Source organism: Brassica napus, chromosome C5 (assembly GCF_020379485.1).
Source record: "Brassica napus cultivar Da-Ae chromosome C5, Da-Ae, whole genome shotgun sequence".
Lineage (NCBI taxonomy): Eukaryota > Viridiplantae > Streptophyta > Magnoliopsida > Brassicales > Brassicaceae > Brassica > Brassica napus.
This window is the reverse complement of record NC_063448.1, coordinates 47,068,745-47,092,274: the sequence shown is the minus strand read 5'-3', so window position 1 is coordinate 47,092,274 and position 23,530 is coordinate 47,068,745. Positions and strand designations below refer to the sequence as shown.

At 39.0% G+C, this 23,530-nt stretch overlaps 3 protein-coding genes across 3 annotated transcripts; all 3 read right to left on the bottom strand.

Annotated features, from left to right (window-relative positions):
• Positions 1-136: 136 nt before the first annotated feature.
• Positions 137-2,035, bottom strand: LOC125587311. The gene is made up of 5 exons (XM_048757557.1): positions 1,948-2,035; positions 1,681-1,766; positions 1,327-1,442; positions 423-1,257; positions 137-154 (listed from the first exon to the last, which is right to left on the bottom strand). Exons 1-5 carry the CDS (start codon positions 2,033-2,035, stop codon positions 137-139), a joined length of 1,143 nt encoding a protein of 380 aa, XP_048613514.1.
• A 1,831-nt stretch (positions 2,036-3,866) lies between these two features.
• LOC125587310 lies at positions 3,867-4,241 on the bottom strand. The gene has a single exon (XM_048757555.1). The coding sequence runs from the start codon at positions 4,239-4,241 to the stop codon at positions 3,867-3,869; it is 375 nt and encodes a 124-aa protein (XP_048613512.1).
• Positions 4,242-11,265: 7,024 nt separating this feature from the next.
• On the bottom strand, positions 11,266-14,049 carry LOC106393753. The gene is made up of 4 exons (XM_048757554.1): positions 13,187-14,049; positions 12,473-12,958; positions 12,119-12,403; positions 11,266-11,581 (listed from the first exon to the last, which is right to left on the bottom strand). The coding sequence occupies exons 1-4, from the start codon at positions 14,047-14,049 to the stop codon at positions 11,266-11,268; spliced, it is 1,950 nt and encodes a 649-aa protein (XP_048613511.1).
• Between the last annotated feature and the right edge of the window lie 9,481 nt (positions 14,050-23,530).

Here is a 23,530-nt window from a genome sequence, read left to right as displayed (position 1 = left end):
GCCTAAATCATGTGTTTCACAATCGAATTCTATAATCAAAATTGAAGATGTACTATATTAGAGACAAGGACGTTGCAACTAACACCATATATTATTTGAACACAAAGTGAGTATTAAAGTTTCCAGTGTTATTGTTTTAGACAGCCATTGGTTTCTACAACATGATAATCAAAGTTATAAGAAAAAAAAGTCATTAACTAAAACATTTAATACGGTAAACGACCTCTACCATATTCATCTGTGATGCTCTTACGCAAAGCTTCCATCGCTCTATCACCGGTCGGCTCATATACAATATGTCCACCACCACCACCACCACCATCATCATCATCATCATCACCTTCTTCTCCTTCTTCTTCATCACCATCAGCTCCTTCTGCTTCTTCTTCTCCTTCTCCATCATCATCACTTTGCCATTGTACAAAATCTTGATCTTCCCGATGTGAATCGCGTATGAAGTTGTGTAGAGCCATCGTCGCTGTCACAAGCTTAATCCACTTGACCAGACCATACTTTGGATGCTTACGATCCAAAATCCTCCATTTTGCTTTCCATACTCCAAATGTCCTCTCAATCACCGATCGCAATCCTGAATGCTTTCGGTTGAACAACTCTCGTGCACTAACGGGTGGTCCTCCTCTAGCAAACTGACCAAGATGATATCGCATACTCCGATGCGGACCAAGATACCCCGTCCAAGTCGGATATCCGGAGTCAACTAGATAATACTTTCCAGGAGGAGGATGTGGGAAAGAAGCCACATTCCTCGCACAATGAGTCAAGACCTTCGTATCATGTGCTCTACCAGATACACCGAGATATGCGTATATGAACTTCATGTCGAAGTTACATATAGCAAGAACATTCATTGTAGGATCTTGCTTTCTACCTTTATATGCTTCTGCATTGTGACTTGGAGGGCGAACCGGCACATGAGTTCCATCGAGTGCTCCAACACAATCTCTGAAATGAGGCCAATACCGATCATCATTCCTCAAAACCGGACTCACTCTTCCAAACTCGCCTTCTTGTGGTCTTAATGTATCCTCCGCAAACTTCAGAATAGCACTCAAAACATCATCAAGCTTCCGTTGGACCGTATCCAATGATCTTTGATACCTTGCAGCAATATCCCGCTTCGTCTTATCTTGACCAACAGTCTCGAGAAACATCGCCACAGATTCCTCAAGGTAGACATGGTGAGTCTCTTTCAATCCATATCGCTCAGCTAGCATCTTGCACAAAGCTTCAAAAGTCCTTTGATTCATTCGAAGAATGTCATAACATTGCTGATCAGATTCATACATAAGTTGTTGAACATGTCACCATCCTGTTCCTCGATCTGTTCTATGACTCAATCTCTCAGCGATAGGAACATCAAACAAACCAAGCTCATCATCATAATCACCATCCTCATCTTCTAATATCCATCTGTCAAGCATCTACAAAACCATATTGAATAAAACCATAAGTTCCAGCAAAGACATAATGCATATCTCAGAACCATATATATAATTATATAATCACACAGACTTATGTTTAATAATTCAATGATTAATAATATTTTGTATCTTTGGAAGTAACAAAAAACTTATGTTTAAACTGTAACAAGACATCCAAGTTCATAACGATCAGACCAAGACACAATCTGAACAAGAATTTAAACTGTAACGATCAGACCAAGACACGATCAGACCAAGACACAATCATAACGATCAGATCAGACCAAGACACAATCTGAACCTGCTTAAACTGTAACATATAAACTGTAACAGGAATTTAAATGTATAAGTTCAGCTAAGTCATCTGTTCCCAAATATATAAAGACAGAAATCTAATGGCAAGACAGAAACAATACCAAGATTTTTTATTAACACAGAACAAAGGCAATTTCATACAAAGATCAGACCAAAAGCAAAAGTTCCATACTAGTTCTAAGTTTCATACTAGTCCTAAGTTCCATAATAGTCCTAAGCTCCATACTAGTTCTAAGTTTCATACTAGTCCTAAGTTCCATAATAGTCCTAAGCTCCATACTAGTTCTAAGTTCCATAATAGTCCTAAGCTTCACGTTTTATCTTAGTCCTAAGCTCTAGAAACTTAATCAATCAAAGAACTGTAATCCGAGCTAGTAAGCAAACACACAAACACAAGCGATATAAGGAACCTAAACAAAACACCATCGCAATTAAGTATCAAGCGATATAAGGAACTCAACACCTTGAGATTGGTCGAGTTATCATACCTCCAGAGAGAGAGCTCGGAAAAGAGAGGGAGCTCGTGAGAGAGAGCTCGGAGAAGATAGAGCTCGTGAGAGAGAGCTGGAGAGGCGTCGGTGTATCTGCAAGTAAAACAATCAATCAAAGAACTGTAATCCGAGCTAGTAAGCAAACACACAAACACAAGCGATATAAGGAACCTAAACAATGATATAATGATCACAGTTATCATACCTCCAGAGAGTGAGCTTGAGAGGGTCTGGAGAGAGTGAGCTTGAGAGAAGAGTGAGCTTGAGAGAAGAGACAGAGCTCGCGTCGGAGATAGCTTGCGTCGGAGATAGCTTGAGAGAGAGAGCTCGAGATCGAGAGAGAGCTATGGAGATGGGTTTCTCGCGTCGGAGATAGAGAGAGAGCTCTGGAGATGGGTTTCGTCGGAGATCGAGAGAGATGGAAGAGATGGGTTTCTCGCGTCGGAGATAGATAGAGAGCTCTGGAGATGGGTTTCGTCGGAGATCGAGAGAGATGGAAGAGATGGGTTTCTCGCGTCGGAGATAGAGATGCGTCGGAGATAGAGAGCTCGAGATCGAGAGAGATGGAAGATCGTTTTCTCGCGTCGGAGATAGAGAGCTCGAGATCGAGAGAGCTATGGAGATGGGTTTCTCGCGTCGGAGATAGAGAGAGAGCTCTGGAGATGGGTTTCGTCGGAGATCGAGAGAGATGGAAGAGATGGGTTTCTCGCGTCGGAGATTGAGAGAGAGATGGAGAGCTCGAGATCGAGAGAGATGGAAGAGATGGGTTTGGTCGAGTTCGAGCTGCGTCGGAGAAGAGAGACAAGCACTGGTTTGCGTCAGAGATTGAGCGAGAGAGAGTTGGGTTCGAGGTCGAGAGAGAGAGAGAGCTGCGTCAATGGGTTGCGTCTGCGGCCATTAGATCTAGGTATTTTGGTAGTTAGTGAATTAGGTTAAGGGAAAAACTGTAAATAGGTTAAGCAGACGCGGTATTTAAATCGCGGCCGCTGATTTTTTCTGCGTCTGACGCGCGACGCTGCGTTCGGCCGCAGCCGCAGACGCAGGTACCCGCGTCAATGAAACGAACAAACTTACAGGAAAATCATAGCCGGAGCTGCAGCCGCCGTACCTGCGGCGACGAAACGAACAGCCCTAAAAATAATGCAACTCATTATCTTAACTAAAACTGCGAGGGAGAAATGTACTTCCAAAAAAACTTACGTTTAAATTGAGACGACCACGATCCACATGGTTCCAAAATTTGATCTCCAAGATATCATCTTTTGATTTACAAGGATGTTGTAACATCATTTGATTTACAATAATACTGTAAGAACATATCAGTTCCAAGATCATTTTAGTAATGGTCTTAAAGGGATAAACATAACTTATATGATATCCCTATCTTTATGGGACTAGATATATATGTAACCTTTATCTATCTAGATTAGGATCTTCTTATGTTGTATATATACACACCTTCTTGTATCAATAAGACTATGTTTTCACAATATATTTCATGGTATCAAAACCATGTTTAGACCCAAGAACCAGTTCACACTTGCTACGCTTTCACAATATATTTCAAGTCTTTTTTTTTTTTTGTCCAACCAATGATTTCATTAAAAGGATCAGAAACCTAAACGTTCAAGCCACACAAAGCAGATTTTGCTAAAGCATCTGCAACAGGATTCAAAGTCCTACAGATGTAAGAAAACGAAACAGAAGAAAACGATGAAGATAGGTTCTCGATATCCAAGTTGATTCTGTAGATTTCCACCGGATGTTGCTTCGAGGTTAGTGCTTTAACAAGCACCTGATTATCTGATTTAAGGCAGATATTGGAGAGATGGAGGGACCTAGCATGAAGCAGTGCTTCCTGGACTGCTAGAGCTTCCGCCATCAAAGGTGATGCGACACAGAGTTCTGTCGATGTGCCGTGACTCTCTCTCTTGTGGATTGTGGATGATCCAACCACAGCCTGCAGTTCTATCTTGTGCTTTCCATGCCGCATCAGTGAAAAGAGATGAAGCAGTCGTCGATGGATTCTCCGGTCTGGTGGTGTTGCTCCCTGTTAGGTTTCACATCTGTTGGGGTTTGATCAACTGGGCCTCCTGCCATTCTCTTGCCAGCTTAATGGAAATGCAGATGACATCTTTTGAATCGAGGGTTCTGTTCTCAAAGACCAGGTGGTTCCTCGCTGTCCATATGCACCAACACACCCAAGAGAAGATGTTCCCCGATACACCCGTGGGAGGTAGGCACACTAGATCATGCGTGCTGTCAAAGCTTGGTCGAAAGTAGTGTTCACCCCGATGGCAAGTGGTCGCATGATAGGAAGGTTCTCCCAGATTTGCCTAGCGAACCTGCAGTGTAGGAACAAATGCTCTGCTGATTCCTGAGCTCCACATCGCGATGTGTCAAGACTCCTCTGCGTTGCAGGGCCATCCCTAAGGGTAATGCATCTTGCACAATCTTCCAAAGAAAGACCTGTATTTTTGGTGCTGTTTTCACTGACCAAATGTGCTTATTCCAGTTGAAATTATGCAGCCGGTGTTGTTGGACGTTCTGTTATATATCGCGCATATCGTCCTCCTGGTTTTGCTGTTTAACGGCCTCAAAGTATCCAGACTTTGTTAAGTAAGATCCTGAGTTGTTAAGCTTCCACACCCACTTGTCTGCAGCACCTAAGCGGCTTGGTCTCATACAAAAGATAGTTTCCACATAATCTGGGAGTATTTGTCTTATCTTTAGTTTATCCCATCCGCAAGATCCTCGAAGTAACAAGTCAGAGACAAACAGGTCAAGACCATCCTCTCCCACTGGTCCCATTGGGCAGCTGAGAGTGTCAGCTCTGATCCAAGCATCCTTCCACACTCTAGTGGAGTTCCCGTCACCTATCGCCCTTCCCAAGTTAGGTGCTAGTAGGTCTCGCCCGTGTATGATCCCCCTCCAACCATGAGAGCAAGCTGTCGGGACTTTGACAGTGAGGAAAGGGGCCTTGTGACAGTATTTGCCTCTCAACACTCTAGAGAGGAGGCAGTCAGGGTTGGTGAGAACTCGCCAAGCCTGTTTCGCTAGGAGAGCTTTGTTGAAGAGTTGTATGTCGCGAAAGCCCAGCCCTCCAAGCTTCTTTGGTTTTGAGAGTTTCGCCCAAGATGTCATGCACATCTTCTTCTTGTTATCATTCCCGTCCCACCAAAACCGTGTGAGACATTGTTGCATCTATGAACATATCATTAAGATATCATCGAGTCTTTTTAAAGAACTCATTCTTTATTTCTTGCAATATGATAATGTTGTATGTGGATAACCTATTTTAATTAATGATTTTTGTTAATTAATTAAAATAAATTAACCTTTGATTATATATTAGTTACATGTTAAACTACTTTAGTCTTTTTCTTTTAAACGTAATGTCACAAAATGTTTATTTAATAAAAAATCTTATCTACTCTATTCCTATTTAAATTCTATGATGGCATATTTTAAATTTGAACCTAATAAATATGTTGTGACTAAATATAAAATCAAAATTTTATATCTATCTTATATGTTGACCTATATACTTAAATTTGTTGTGAAAGTAATGGAAAAGTCTATCTTTATTCATAACATAGATGTTCCTTATATAGGAGATTACACCGTCATAGATAAACGAAAATAGTACAAATCATAATCCAACTAGGAAAAAAGAAAACATAAAGACATAAGGAAAATGAAAAGGTGGCCGACTCTCTCTTTCCTGGGCCGCTGATGGTATAATCTCTTGGTTATGAGCCATCCACAATCTGGTTCATAACACTTCCCCTTGGATGCCATAACCATTTAAAGCTTGTAATGTGCTTTAATGTTGCCTCATTAAAACCTTACCAGGAAAACCCAATTGGGACAAAACCATGGTGAAGGAAAAAAAGTACAATACACATTACTCCCCCTGATTTGGACATTACTGAAGGTCCCTTGGACCTCTCCAATTTTCTGCAATCCGTGGGTGATGAAGATCTTGGGCAGAATATGTTTCGTCCTCGAACATGATAGTTGGTTCTTCTTTACCATCGGCCATGCCACAATCTGATCGAACATATTGAGTCATCGACCTCAAATACACTCACACGAAATCTTGGATGATGTTGCTGTGATATACGTGTACCACCATGTGTAAAACATAACCTGTCTGAAAAACAAATCAACAAAACCAAATAACCCCTCTTTGGGCTGGTTAGTATAAAATAAACCAAAATCAAAGGCTTTTTCATCGTCCTTCTTATGGACCAAACAGATCAGTATCTAAAACAAGACTTATGCATCGTCCATCTGAGGACTAAATGAACTTCTTTATCGTCCACCTTTGGACTGAATAGACCAGTGTCCAAAACAAGTGATCTTACGCCCATGTACTAGATAATGGGTGAGACTGGTCCATATTAAATCTCTTGAGTACCATTTTCTGTATATACTATTTGATGCACAAGGATTTCATTGTTAATGTACTCAAGCTGTAATCCTAAACAAAACTTTGTTTTCCAAGATCTTTCATCTCAAACTCTTTCTTGAGATATTCAACTGTTTGGGAAATTGTATCCAGAGGTTCCTAGGATATTCAGATCATATACTTTGATGATTATCAATATTGTTCTCGAGAACTTGTTGTACTTTCAGCTCAATACCCTCTAGTACTTTCATTATCCAGTGGACCATATAAATATGCAGTCACTACATCAGTTTGCTGCAAGTCTAATTTTCTCTCTTATATAGTTAGACTTATGAGAAATCTAAAAGTAGTTGCATCCACCACATGAGAGTATGTCTCCTCATAATCTATTACTAGTCTTTGTGAGAATCCTTGTGCAACATCAGCTTTATATCTCACGATTTCTATTCCTCACAAGAACCATTTATATCCACTGGTTTTAACATCATATGGCGTCTTAATCATATGACCAAATACGTCTTTCTTCCTTAAACTATTTAACCCCACGTTTCCATTCAATCCAATCTGTTCTACGAGTGCGCACTCTTATATTGACGTGGGTTCATGATCCTCGCTTATATTCATAAATTCAAGTGTTACCTTGTATGCAAATAAATCATCTTATGTCGACATTCCTTATTGGTTCCATTATGTTCCAGACATGATATAATCGATGGAGATTCATTATTATCAGGACCTTTAATACTTTGCAGCTTGGCGTCCCAAGCTACATTGTTTGGTACATGTACCTTAGAGCCGGCCGGCCTTATCTCCATGTCTGGGATGGTTTCCTTAGTAACCTCGGATTTGGATTTTGATTATCATTCTCTGCACCTTTCTTTTGTTTCCGAGGATTCTTATCTTTTGGAACCTATTTGGTCTACCACGTTTTCATACGTTGTCTAGAATCTGTAGCAGCTTGACTCACTACAAGAAAAATGGCCTTTCTTAGCGTAAGGAAGCAGCTATTAAATGTCTTTGTTAGCGTTATTGAAACCGCTATGTCTGCCCGAGCTATAATAGGTCCCCCTATATTATAGCATTTTTTGACATGCTATCGTAGTTTTACAATATGATAGCCTTTTTTATGGATTGCTATTACTGAGTGATATTTATAATAGCATGTATATAGGATGCTATATATTCTATACGATAGCAAATTTTACAAGTTATTATATATATTTTTATCGCACAATTCACCATTGTGGTTTGCAATATGATAGCAATTTTGTTAGTGCTATATTTTCGATATCGTAGCAGTAATTTTGTGTCATAGTATTTGTTGTTATTTATGTGGTAACCTGTTCCTATTCGATTGAAAATCTTATAACCTGCCACATTCATTGATGCAGACACAAGTTCCAAAATACAAAGTCTTAATCCAAACAACAACAAGTTAGCTAGAACATAACCCAGACAACAAGTCTCAATCCAAACTAGAACACAATAACATCCAAGTAGAGTGAGTAGAATAGTACATTACACATGATAGACGTCTTAACACAAGATCACCTTCTCCTTTGGCCATGCAATGCATGAGCCAATTGCATCTCCCAAACACTCGATCTCAGAAAATAGACGCCAAACCTCTGCGAAAGTCACCTTCACCACATCAATCCAGACTTTAACTGCATTTGGTCCCAAGGGAACAAAATGAACAGTCTGTTCTGGGTTGTCTGATGCCCAACGTCCTTCTGCAACCACCTGCTTGTTCCCGCCAATGGACATCAACTTGCACTTCTGGTTCTCTTTTGGAGCAGCATCGTTTTGACAATAACGCTACAATGTATTCAAGACAAACTATTTTATGTCAATGAAATATATAACAACAAACGGACAGCTACTATGAACTTTACCTGAGATCTTCGAAGAGGAGATGCAACTTGAGTTTTCTTCGGAGTAGCTTTTGGAGGTTGTTGCACTGGAGACTTAGAAACTGGTGACGAACCAGAAAATGTGTGCCCTGGAGATTTGCTTGTAGCAGTCGATGCTTTAGGAGATGTGGGTCGTGTTGAATTTGTTGTGTTTTCAAACACACACTTACTTACAGGCCATGCTACAAAGTGCTTGACAGAGTCCCGAAGGTATGTCATTTCTTGTCTAGGTCTCCACAGAAATGTGTCAGGTTCATGCACCACATCTACAAATACTTTCACTGCATTTGGTCCGAGAGGGAGACGATTAACCAATGCTTTTGGTTCTTGACACTGCCAACGGCCTTCAGCAACAACTTCGCCAGTAGTTGTCCAAGGTGATAGGAGTTTTCATTTGTTCACAGAATACGCCGTTGGGCTCTAGCAGACACAAGCATATGTTAATGATCACAACAACTCAGACAAAGAACAACAAAGTAAACTGTAAAAACTTGCTTCTTGATTACACATCTTACCCTAAGAGGAATATCTTCAGAATACATCGACTGGTCTGAAATAATGCAGTTATTGGCAGGCCATGCAACCATCTCGCCAACCGCTTGCTCAACGATACACATACCGGTTGCAGGCCTCCATAAAAAAGCATCAGACTTGATTGCAGTTTCAACCAATACTTTAACAGCAAGAGGACCTAAGGGGATGTCATTCACAAAGTCTTCCGGTTCAGATGAAATAACACGACCCTCAACAACTTTTTCATCTGAACCAGACCAATCAACCAACACACACTTAGGGTGTGCGCTTTTGTTAACACTCTACATAAATATATTTTAAAACATGTCAGTGCATTACTTACTTCACAATTACTAACCAATTATTGTGAAGATGTAAATTACTTACTCTTGCTCTTGCAGTAGCTGAGTTTTCACCTATCTCAGGTTCTTGCTGTAACATAAATGCATAAGTAATCAGCTCATAACTAACGCCCAAGAATATAATCATGCTTAGTATAACTAACCTGTCTCTTCATCCTAGCAAGTTCAGATTGCAACTCGTTAACCTGGTTCATCAAACCAAGGTGCTTCTCTTCCATTTCAGCCATAAATTGTTTCTTCACTTGAAAACAAGCTAACTTCGTCTTCCCAATGTTTCTTCCCATCGCCCTCAAGTGACCAGGATTGTCAGGTCCTAATAGTACTGAAAGCGGATCCACACTAAGGTTTGTTGAATTAGAATTAGCACCGTGATCAACGATCTCAGCTGCCTTTTTCTGTCAACAGAAAATATGTTACTAAGCATATAGTAATATCTTTGAAGCACCAAAAAAAAACTACTTACAAACTTCTCCGCAGCTAGCATATTGACTAGTGTTCCATCTTTTTTTGTACGTGACTTGACCCACACTTTAAGCCTACTCACTTTCGATACTCCACCACTCTCTTGTTTCTGATGAAAACATGACATCAGATGTGAAAAAGGTAGTAAGTGAAGAAAAAGTAAATAGATAAGGTGAAGAAATGTACCATATCCTCCGCTAGCCTAACCATTCCTCTACGGCTACAAGTGTGAGGAATTTGTTTGGTCCTCCTCTCCTTGTATTTATCACTCAATACCTTGAAGTCTGAACTGGTTTTGCACTTGACAAATTTTCGCCACTCCACTGGATTAACATTCTTTGGTCTCAAATTCATCCTCTCTTGGTTAGTAGATTTGCCCCTTATCTGCGTGACAAGTCTTGATTTTGACGCCCTCCATAAACATCCCATTTGCTTCAAAACAACATTCTTCTGATAGTCTTCATCAAGCTCAAACCTTGCCTACAATCACAAATATACCAAATTAATTACAGATATCGATACAGAACCATCAAATGTGAAAATGTAATAGGAGAAAGTCATCTGAACAGATTTCCAAAGAACAGTTTTAACTTCTTCACTGATTTTCCTCCAATCATCAAATGTGACAGGTACATGTTCCCGCACTAGTGGACCTAGGTATGAAGACAGCTTCACTGATCCTTCACCAACAGGATCTCCAAAATCATTGAACTCCACTCTTTCTCTAGCATTTGGATCTCTGGCGATGTGCTTCATCTTGGTTTGACCTCAGTGCTTCTTCTACTTAGGCTGAACTTCACTCAATTCCACCTGTCCTTTAGGCTCTTCTTCCTGCTCGTTAACGTCAGTCTCCACAGCTCTGTTAGCCTCTTCCGGCTCTTCTTGCTCGTTAATGTCAGTCTCCACAGCCCTGTTAGCCTCTTCCGGCTCTTCCTGTTCGTTAGTAGCTGCAATTTCTTCATTTTCTCGAAGCTCTTCATGCTCCTTCTCAGCGACAGGCTCCTGATCTTTTTCAGAATCATGCTGCGGTTGACATTCTACAGTACCAATAAATTCTACTTCCACATCAGACTTCTTCTTCCTGCCCTTCTTTGTGATCTTCGTGTCTTTGTTGGTGACCTTACTAGTAGGCGCATTCTTTTTCATTCCTGTAGTCTTTGGACGACCCATTTAATTCACCTAAAACAAATTACACATTAGTTAGTACAAGATACAAAAAGAACTATGAAACTACATCAGTCATCACAAAAAAGAATACACAAGAGTCAAGCATCAAACAAGACACATATCACAGAAGACCTCACAAAAGAACACAAAACAGTCAAGCATCAAACAAGACACATATCACATGTATCACACATATATGCCTTCACAATCAACTCGGGCATTGTGAGCTTCATCTATTTCAACATCCATATCAATGATTGATGGCAATGGTCCAATATCTATGTTGACATCTTCTTCTTCTGTTTCATTGTATCTTCTTGATGGACCTCTTAGGACAACATACCAGTAGGATGTATCATCCTCCCTTGAGTAAAACACTTGTTTTGCCTGAGAAGCTAATATGTATGGATCCCTATTAATGGAAACTTGAGACTGATTCAAGTTAACAAGTGTGTACCCATCTTCCACCTTAACTCCGTTTCCTCGTACTGCCCATTGACACCTGAATAGAGGGACATGAAAGACATTATAGTCCAACAAGATAATCTCTGTAACTCTCCCATAGTATGATACCAAATCGACGACTTGTGAAGTGTCTTTTGCACTCGCTCTACACATTGCAGTAGCCTCATAAAATACTCAATTGTTTTGGCTCAGCCTCTGAACTGAGTGCGTGTGAAAGCGCTGTCCGTTCACTATGTAGCCTGTATATGACCTTGCAGTACTACATGGACCATATGCCAACCATTTTAGAGTCTCTCCATGTGTTTCAGAATCCACTTTTATCTAGCAAAAAGTATAAGCAATTGTCAGAATAGACGAACAATTAATTCAGAAACGCAACAACTGTTATAAACTTGCCTGCTCTTTTAACCAAGAAGTAAAATTCAGGGTATGTGTACTCCATATGTTGCATCACGTCTAAATCTTGCATTTGTGTCTTATAGAAATTGTAGATGCATGCTTGTGACACAAAAAACAAATGTTTCAGTTCCTACGTAGCTTATAGGTTACGAAGTTAAAAAATGCAGTCACTTACTCAACATAAGGGTCAACAACAGATGTGTTCTGTAGGACAGCAAGGTGGGCTGTTTTCTTCTCCATTTCAGAGAGGTTAATTGATTTTGGTGCCGATATTGGACGTCCCTCCAGGATTGTCTGGCTCTCATAGTCAGCATTCCTATCTAATTTCTCCTCCACATTGGTTGTCTTTTTAAGAAACGCACTGCAGAACTGCATGCACTCTTCTGCAAGATAGGACTCAGCAATACAACCCTCTGGCCTCGCAGTGTTTCTAACATAGTCTTTTAGGATCTTCATGTGTCTACATAGAGTAAAAAAAAGTTTTAGTCACAGTCTAGAGATTTTAAAATTTAAATATAGTATAAGTTACCTCTCAAATGGATACATCCAGCGAAAATGGACTGGACCACATAGTTTAGCTTTCCTTCCAAGATGAACTGTCAAATGAACCATTATGTCGAAGAAGCTTGGAGGAAAAAATCTCTCAAACATACAGAGAGTTTCCACAACTTCTGCTTCCATTTTTGAAATCTGCTCTACATCTATTACTCGCTGGCATAACCGGTTGAAGAATGCACACATCCGTAATATTGCTAGTCTCGGGCCTTTAGGTAATAATCCTCTAACTGCAACCGGGAGTAACTGTTGCATCAGCACATGATAGTCGTGTGATTTGAGACCTGATACCTTAAACTCTTCTACTGAAACACCCCTAGATATGTTTGAACAATATCCATCAGGTCCTTTAAAATCAGAAAGTCGCTTGCAGAATACTTTCTTCTCACTCTTCAACAAAGACCAAGGTGCTGCTGGCAGGTAAGTCCTTTTCCCTTTGGCCCTCGGGTGCAGATCCTTTCTAATACCAAGATGTTCCAGATCCTTACGTGTATTGAGACCATCCTTCGAATTCCCACAGTGAAGTAACGTTGAGACAATGCTCTTTACCACATTTCACTCAATGTGCATTACGTCCAAATTATGCCTCACGGGTAGTTCCTAAATATCAATACAAAAGAAGCAAAACTGTGAGAGTTTAAAAAAAAATAATATACAAGGAATATTATGTGTTCAATATAAGACTTACCTCCCAATAAGAAAGTTGAAAGAAGATTGATCTTTTTTTCCATCTTGACAACTCCTCCTCATCAACTTCATCTTCTTCCTCTGCCTCAGATTCACTGGAACGTCCTCAATATCACAGTCTTCTTCAACACTCACTGTTCTTTTCCTCTTCGTTCTACCTTCTCTAAAATTCCCAAAGTTGTTAACAAAGTGCAGGTTATTGGAAATGTCATGACCAGATAGTATCCTAGACTTTCTCCCGTGTTCAGCGTGTCCATCAAACCAAGCCTTCTTCGACCTATATCTATGCATTGGTGGGAGACCCTTTCTATGAGACATATACACATGCTTCCTACAGAACTTCAGCCACATACTATCAGTGTGTTTCCCGCACACAGGACAACCCATTTTTCCTTTCACTTTGCATCCAGCTAAATTTCCATAGGCTGGGAAATCACTAATAGTCCAGAGCAGCATTGCCTTCATTGTAAATGCAGTGTTACTCACAACATCATATGTTGACTCTCCTTTGCTCCACAACTGATTTAAATCATTTATTAATGGCTCTAAGTAGACATCAATACTATTACCAGGCTGTTGTGGACCAGGAATGAGCAGTGTTAGCATGATATTCTCCTTCTTCATACATAGGTTAGGAGGCAAATTGTAGTTAACTAACAGCACAGGCCAACAACTGTACTTACTGCTCTGCATGTTGAAAGGATTAAATCTATCCGTAGAGAGTCCCAGCCGTATATTCCTTTCCTCAGCGGCAAATGTGGGATACTTCTCATTCATCTGTTTCCATGTCACAGAATCTACGGGATGCCTTAGTTTCTCATCGCTGCTCTGGTTAGTAGAATGCCACCTTAGGTTTCTGGCCATTTCTTCAGACCTAAACATCCTCTTTAGCCGTGAGATTATTGGAAAGTATCTTAATACTTTCTGTGGGACACCTTTCTTGATCTCACCAGTGTGCTGGTTAATCTTCCATCTTGAGGCCTTACATTTAGGACAACTGTCGAGCTTCTTCAACTTCTTTCTGAACAGTCAGCAATCATTAACACACGCCTGAATCTTCTCATAACCCATATCAAAAGACTTCAAGAACTTCTTAACTTCGTACAGTGATGTATGCAACACGTTATCCTCTGGTAACATCTCCGGCAACGTCTCAAGTAGATCATCGAAGCTCTTGTCTGACCAGCCATTCTTAGTCTTCAGCCTAAACAATGACACGATGGCTGATAACTTGCTATGGTTTGCGCAGCTTGGATATAATGGGGTTTCAGCATCTGCAATCTCTGCCAAGAACTCATCTTCTTTCATGTCTTCTTCCTCTGCCATCTCACAGAAGTCACGTTCAGTAGCTAACTCTTCATCTAAATTCTCAACAGATCTGTACAACCCAACAATCTCTTCATTCCACTGCTTCTCTTTCATCTCGCCTTCAGCCACAGAGTATACTTCTCCATGATGATACCAGTCCTTACGCTGCTTGTACACCTCATCCATTCCCCTTCTAACCAGATGATCGACTATATCTGCAGCTGAATGCCGATCTACATTCCGACAGTCTGTGCAAGGGCAGATAATGAACTTATCAGCTCCATCATCCACAGACACAGCTTGGACAAAGTCCCATGCACCCTTCTCATAAGCAGGATCAACTCTGCAGTTATAACATAACAAAACAGAACAATTCATTAAACACTCAAATCCCCTACTGAGTACTGACATGGATCAATATATGTTGATTTCTTACCTTGACAGATGAACCCACGCCTTCTCCAACATTGTTTGATCTATACTTCTTTAAAACCATTAGAACAAGTAAAATGGTCACAGAATACACAAATTCTAAATAACCAACAAGTAAAATGGTCACAGAAAATAAAAACCAACGAGAGTAAAGTAGCCAACGAGAGTCAAACAAATGAAGCTAAATTCTGAAAAAAATTAACAACACTCAGTAAAGTAGTCAACGAGAGTCAAACAAATGAGAATCATGTTATGACTAAGCAAAGACTAAAACAAATCAGAAGCATGTAATGACTAAACCGAGACTAAAACAAACCATAAACATGTACTAAAGCCACGAGAATTAGACAATTTAAATCAGAATCAAACATATCAGAATCAAACATATCATAATAAAAGAAATGAGAATCAAGGGAAACTGAGATATCGAAGAAAATAAACCTCTTCGGTTCGAATCGACTTGAGCTGGAGAGTACCACAGGTTACAGACCACAAAATCGAGCTTCAAGGTCTCGACGGAGAGTTACGGTTGTGGGAGAGAGGGGTTAAGGTTTTCGAAGAGAGAGAGAGAGCTGGAGAGTATCACAAGTTACAGAACACGAAATCGAGCTTCAAGGTGTCGACGGAGAGTTTCGGTTGTGGGAGAAAGGGGTTAGATTTTTCGAGAGAGAGAGAGAGAGAGCTGGAGAGTATCACAGGTTACAGAACACGGAATCGAGCTTCAAGGTGTCGACGGAGAGATTTGGGTGTGGGAGAAAGGGGTAGGGTTTTCTCGACTGAGAGAGAGAGTTACTCATTTTTTTTTTAATTTAGTTGTCGACAATCATTTTTGTATCCTTATGTATCCTAAGTGTTACAGTAAAGAGGGAATAGATTTAGTATTTCGCGGTTCTCAAATTTTCACTAAGTATAAGCGGTACGCGTGCTTTTCTATTCCCGCTTTGTGAATTTTTCCCGACAGCATTAAGTTAATGCTATGAATATGTCCCGAAATCGAAAAAATTATCTACCATAGCAGTTTGAAAATCCGTGCTATCCCGCTATGCTATAAAAGGCCATATTTCTTGTAGTGACTGTGTCTCTTCTTGGACTTAGTCATTCTTTTTCGGGTCAGCAAATGTGTCTGGCATTTGATCAGCTAGCTTTGAAAATGTATAATCTTTGGACGTCTATTTCACATTCTTTAGTCTGAGGATCTTGCCAAGAAATTGATGGTTGATTTCATTCTATTTCTTTTAGCATTCTTTTACCAGCTTTATTATTTTTTCTCCTCCTGGTCTTAAAATAATTTGTGTACCTGGCCTCAAATATAATCACCCATAGTTGGCTCTAAGTACTTTATTATTGTGGGAGAATCATATCCAACATATATCCCCATCCTCCTTTTGAGGTCACATCTTAGTTCTCTGTGGTGGAGCAATTAGTACATAGACATCACATCCAAATGTCTTATGATGGGGTATGTCTGGCTCTTGAACCGTTAATAATTGTGATAGGGGATATCTATGCTCACTAAATGGCCTGATGCGTATTAACTTAGGTGCATGTAAATTTCGTGTGGCCCAAGCTGTGAATGAGAGTTTTGACCTCATAAGTTATGGTCTATTAATCAGCTATTTACGTTTTAAAAGATTTCGGCCAAGCCGTTTTTGGTATGGACATGTATCACATAATTGTCCACAATTACCCCTATGGACATACCATAATCATTTAAACGCTTGGGACAAGTATTCACCAGTATTATCTAGACATATAGTCTTTATTATGAAAAAAGGGCTCGTAGCCGTTTTACTGGTGATGGCCTAATGAGTTTCCCTTGTGTACATACTACACACGTGAGATTTTTTGGGATAACTCTTCCTATCTTTTAATGTGTGCCTTTTGAATATCAATTTTCGCATCATGTTTGGACCAGGATGGCCAATCCGGTCGTGCCATTAAGTGTATATTTTCGCAGGCTTTTAGCCTCTATCATACTGATCTACGCATAGTCTAGGTCAGTAGAGAATGCATGTATAGTCTTTAGGACTTATTATGGCCTTGGGCGATTTTATACATATATCTGAAGGAACTCTTTGTTTCATTCCCCCATTGTTTCAATATGGAAACCATTCATTCTTATATCTTTAAAACTCAATAGGCTGCTCTTGCTCTTAGAGCTGGGTGAATATAAGACATCACTTATTTCTAGATGCATACCCTTAGGCAATAATATATTAACCTAGCCATAGTATTCTTTCAGACTGGCGATACCTACTTTAGTACTTATATTGGCGTTTTTCAGTGTACTCATATAGAAAAATCATTCATTCATTTAATCTAAGCAGACAATGTAATAGAAATAAATTCAAGGAGATAAAAATCAGAGAAAGCATACAAGTAAAACAATCACACAAGTTTGATGTCAAAATCAGATTATCAACTTGATTCTTTTAGGCAATAATAAGTCTCATATTCCATAAGATCATCTTGATCATGTTCGAAATTATTTTCACCATGTTTTTAGACCAAGTGGTTTCAGGATTCTTCCCTTTCAGACTCTCTTTGGGAGTCCTTCATATCTTAGCCCAATGGTTCCCCATTCCACATTATGGCACACTGATTTAGTCGAGATTTGTGGTTTAAAGGATGTACCACGGACACCGCCTTGACCATGGCTCAAATTGGGTTGATACCCACGGCCTCTGCCATAGTGATTCTCACGGCCAAATGTGTTATAGTAGCCATGGCCACGTCTTTTCCACCCTCCACGGCCATGGCCGTGTGGTCTATCATTCTGGACGTAGTTACCTTTCTTTTTTTTCTGCGGCCTTATTGGTATCATGTAATGGGGTTAATCCAGGAGGTCTCAATTCACTGTTTCTCATCAGTAATCCATTATTTTGCTCATCTAGCAACAGACTCATCCACGGACTTATAGTCCTGGATTCTGGGATTCCTTCAATCAAATAGGGCATTTGGTAATAACACCGTTCTTTGGTGATCATATCTCTATTTTTTAACTTTGTCCAAAGGTCTAGAGGATTCTCTATAGTTAGATACTGATTTTTGAGACTCTTAATAGGATGATGGCTAATAATTAATATTTGCCCTATGTCAATTTTTTTCATTTGGCATTATCGCCTTTTTTGATTCATTCACCAAGTCCTTTGACTTTAGGATAAACTCAGTATCCAGTGCCCATTTCAAATAATTATCTCATGAGAGATTTAGGGCAGCAAAATCCAAGTTGATTTTCGACATCTCAAATTATATCAATCAATTTTAGATCTCATAAAATATTTAACATACGGCCATAAACAAGACATGCTATCAATTCAATACATTTCTAATAAGCAAACAAGTCACACGGCCAAAGGTGATATAATGCAATAAGGCCACACGGCCAAAGTGATATATGATGCATAATAAGTCACATAGATTTATCAAGCAAGGGTATCGACCAAACAAGCAATTTCTATATGTTTTCATGCGGCCATATGGTTATAATGCAAACCTAGCATACTGATTCTATATGTACAGAAGTAGAATTATGGAACCTCAATTTAAAACAATCAGATCATGCAAAGGTGATAATAATCAGATCATGCGCATAACATAAACATGTTGGTCAGGATGATATATGATGCAAACTGGCCACACGGCCAAGTAGATATAATGCACTCATTCTTAGCAATCGGATTCTATATGTGCAAGGGTAACTTGTTAAGACCAAAAAAAGCTCTTAACAAGTTTTCCTCTATTTAACATGTGGCAAAGATAAGCTCTTTACAAATTCTCCTCTACTTCTTCTGGTAACTATGAAACTAATTAGTTTATAATTCAGCTTATATATTTTGAGGAAGTATGTTGGATATTTTGTATATTGTTCTTAGCTTATCACTATTTACCATATGCCCTGACCATTATATTTTCACATAGGAAAACTGTATTGGATGAAACTTTGTTTTTTGTTTATATACTTTATTATTTATGTTTAAATATTTAGTTTAATGAGGCCTATAAACTGTATAATTGATAAACTCATCCAAACTTTACTAACAATCTCATCCAAAATATCTAGAATTTTTGGATGGATTATACTTTGCATTTGATTACTTAATCCAGCTCATGCAAGTCATCAAATCAAACTTTTACATCCATTGCTAGAACAATACAGACCAGCTATTCAAGGATTTTTTACTGGGAGTTACATCATGAATGATCTTCATTATTGTTAGATATATGAAGACAAAAAATGTAAATGGTTTGTTTATATTACATTTGATGTTCTATATAAATGTAAATGAGCACCTTATGACAGGCATTGTACAATAATGATTATATATATATATATATCAAGTTTCCAGTCTTAATTGATGTGATTCAGAACCTACGTTGGTCTGAGTTTATCACTTGGTTGGCATGTCTATCATATGTTGCAGGAGCCTACATTTTTTGTTTTATGTATTTTAGGAACCAAACACAAGGGACATATTTAAGCTCCGTATACACAAGCTGGTTATCGACTTCTTCAGCTCTTTGGATGTAGTGAAGCAGATCACTTCCATCACTATTGAGCCTGGTATTGAAGACAAGTTCAACATATCTGATTCTTAGTGCATGTGGTTTAGTTTATAAATTGTCTTTGAATTCCTACGACTTTGTCTTTTTTTTTGTTACAAGGTTCAGACTTCGTCTTCACTTCATAAAACCAATAAGTGGGTGGATCTTTAAGCCATAGCCAAAAAAGTAAAAAAAAAATATTATGTAATATTCAGTACAACTTATAACTAGATGATTGACCAACCCAAAGATTAACATAATAAAAACAATTTTGAGTTGAACTTATTCTTAGTAATATTAAAAGAACTAAATTCCTTGATTTTTAAGCATTCCACGATTATATAAAAATAAATAATAAACATAATTATAATGTCAAATTTATTGCTAAAATTTGCTACAAATAAAACTCTTAGTAGCACAATAAAACATAATAGTTCATGTACCAATACTCTACTATGACAAACTCGAAAACAATTTATACTATCTAAGAATGATTCCTTATAGTATCCAAACAAGAAATCTCATTTAGAAGTCTTATAGGGGACATTGGTTGTGGCTGTAGATGCTCTAAAAAGCAAAAATTTGGTTTAAAGCCATACATGTCTACCAATCATGTTTTTTTTTTCTTTTAAAAAGCTACAGCAAAAATATCTCTGAAAAATAAAAAGAAGACTGTAGAAAACTTTATTTCTAGAGCAAAAAAAATAGTGCTTTACAAAGGTACAACAAAAATAGTTACAGCAAATAAATGTACGGCTACTATTATAAAGCAAAAAAAATAAAAAACACAGCACTTACCAATCACCCCATAGTAAACTATTTACTTATTTTCTTTCATTATTAAAGATAAAATTTTCTTTATAACAACACTAAGAACTTGCTTCTACTTTGACACCAACAACACCGACATCATACAAGCACTACAAGAAAACAGGGGGATTCTGATGGCCGAAATCGTCAGAAATTCGTCGGAATAGACCGATTTCGACGAATTTCTGACGAACCAATTCGTCGGTATCTTTTTGTCGGAAAAAAGTATTCGTCGGAATTTCGTCAGACCTTCCGAAGACTTTCTGACGAATACCGAGAAACGTCATTCTGACGAACTTCCGACGATATTCCGATGCGGACACACGAGACCAGAGTTCATCGGAAAAACTATATACCGACGGAGAATGTTCCTCGGACTATTCCGACGAACGTAGTCCTCGGAAAATACCAACGGACTATGGTTCGTCGGAAGATACCGACGGACTATGGTTCGTCGAAAGATACCGACGGAATATGGTTCGTCGGAAGATACCGACGGACAATGGTTCGTCGAAATTTTTCGAGGAATCCTCTCCGTCGGTATTTTCCGACGAACCATAGTCCGTCAGTATATTCTAACTCCCACAATTCGTCGGAATATATCAATTTTAAAAACAAATTAATTTTGCATTTTTATCTATTTTTTTATATTAAAAATTAATAAATAAATAAATAAAATATGAAATTTAAATTTAATAATATTATAGAATTTAAACTCATACAAACCGAAATAGAAAAAAAACATTCAGAAAGTTTAAAATTCATACAAACCGAAATAGAAAAAAAAAACATTCAGAAAGTTTTAAAAAGCAGAAAAAAACTAAGAACTCGAAGACATCAAACGATTTAGCTTCTGCATTATCTCAGCGTTGAACTTCTTCTGGGATGCCAGCTCAGCAAGGATAGTGGCATTCTCCGAACGGATAGTGGTATTCTCAGAAAGGATAGTGGTGTTTTGCTCCTCCAATGCCCCAATCCGTTCATCTTTGTCATGTAGCTCCTCGAGAATCATGGGATCGGCATACGGAGCTTGCGAAGAAGATGACGGATACGAAGAAGCACAGCGGGGCAACCCAACTAAATGGCCTCCTTTCCTTTTAGGAACCGCCTACAAAAATATTTAAAGTTAGTAAATAGGGACAAGTTAGTAATCGACATTATAAAAAAATATATTAATAAAAAAAATTACCTTTTGAACCATCTCATTTATTTGCAATAGAGACAAGTTGGTTGAAGCTCCCGTAGAATCGCCGTCATCAGAGAGAGACTGAGATTGAGATGCTATTTCAGCTTCCACCAAATCAACGACACCTTTGATCACGAGGTCCTGAATTTGACCCGTCTTCTTGTTAGTGTGAGCCACCTTAATGAGTTGGAGACGATCAACGGGATTACCGTCATTTGCTTCGATCTAAAAACCGCCATTATTAGCCAAGGAATATATAGAATATTTATTTAAAAAATGTAAAGATAAATAATAATAAAAAAACTTACAAGTTCATCCTCCTTAGTAGACATAGAGCAAGCACCGAGGTTGTGCACATACATACCTTTCCCACCACGATCGCTCTTCCGGTTCTTGGAGTTCCTAGAAGACGTCTCTGCAGTTTCTTCCTTCTCCCAATGAGCTATCAACTGCTCCCACACCGTCCCGTTGATGAACCGTGGCCTCTTGTTCTTCTGTCAAACTATCTTCCACGCGTTCATCTGCTTCGTATAAGAGTCCATGGCCTTTTCGTTGAATTTCTTACGGACTGTTTCCGTGAGATCGAAGTGCTAGTTGAACTCTTGCTACAAAACAAACATAATTTAATAAGTAAATATATTAAAAAAATGTAAATACTTTAAAAAAATGAAGAGTTACTACTGCAAACTGACGAAACCACAACTCTCGTTCGTCAGAAGGGATCACACTCCACTTTGAATATCCAAAATGGAGCATGGAGTACATCATCAAGTTGATGCTCCTGCTAATGCCATTTCTCGACATGGTGAACCTTTAAAAAAAATACAAGTTAGCAAGTTAATAAATAGAAAAAAACATAATGCTACAAATAAAATAAATACTAACCAAGTGCTATGTCCTCGTCGTGGGTTGGGTTGGAGAACCGGGAGATGCTCTCGACCTGGTTGTTGAACCAATAGTTCAACTGGCGGTTGGGTTGGAGAACCGGGAGATGCTCTCGACCTGGTTGTTGAACCAATAGTTCAACTGGCATGACCCCCGGATCCTGGAAAGTCACTTATTGTCCACATAAGTACTACCCGCATCTGAAAGTTTTCTTTGCACGAAACATCGTATGTCTCAAAAACTATGCGCCCATAGTTGTTGCAACTCATATATCAGTGGTTGAAGAAACACATCTAGTGATGTTTTAGGATGATCTGGCCCGGGGACAAGAATTGAGAGAAACAGGAACTCTCGTCGCATGCACAAGCTCGGCCGTAAGTTGTACGGTGTCACAATAACTGGCCATAGAGAATACTGTCTTCCATGCTTTCCAAATGGGCTGAAACCATCAGTAGATAATCCAAGATAAACATTTCTTCTCTCTTCCGCAAATTCTGGATATGTTGACTGGAAATATTTCCAAGCCTTCGCATCTGAAGGATGTCTAATCTCACCATTTGTGGAATGCTCTGCATGCCATCTCATTGCTTTTGATGTGCGCTCACACTGATACAACCTCTTCAATCTTTCCGTCAAAGGCAAATACCACATTCTTTTGAACGGGATCGGAACTCTTTCCCTCGTCTCCTGATAACGAGGTTTCCCACAAAATTTGCATACATTCCGTGTCTCATCCGCTCTCCAGTAGATCATGCAGTTGTCAATACATACATCTATCACTTCGTACGGTAGTTGAAGACCGGCAACAAGTTTCTGAACCTCGTAGTATGAACCCGGTGCAAGGTTATCTTCAGGTAGAATACCTTTGACAAAATCAGTAATCGCATCCATACATTTTTCAGCCAAATTATAGTCTGTCTTAATACCCATTAATCTAGTTGCAAATGATAAGGCTGGATGACCATCTCTACAATTTTGATACAAAGGCTATTTTCCTGCATCCAACACGTAAAAAAATCTCCTAGATTCGGGATTTGGTTCTTCCCCTCTATAATGATCATGTACCATCTGCTCAGTACCTACACCATAATCTATATCCGTTCTAGATTCTTCTAACCTAATATCAGGCTGAAGTTCACTAACAGGCTGAGGTTCGCTACTACTACCATATTCATAACC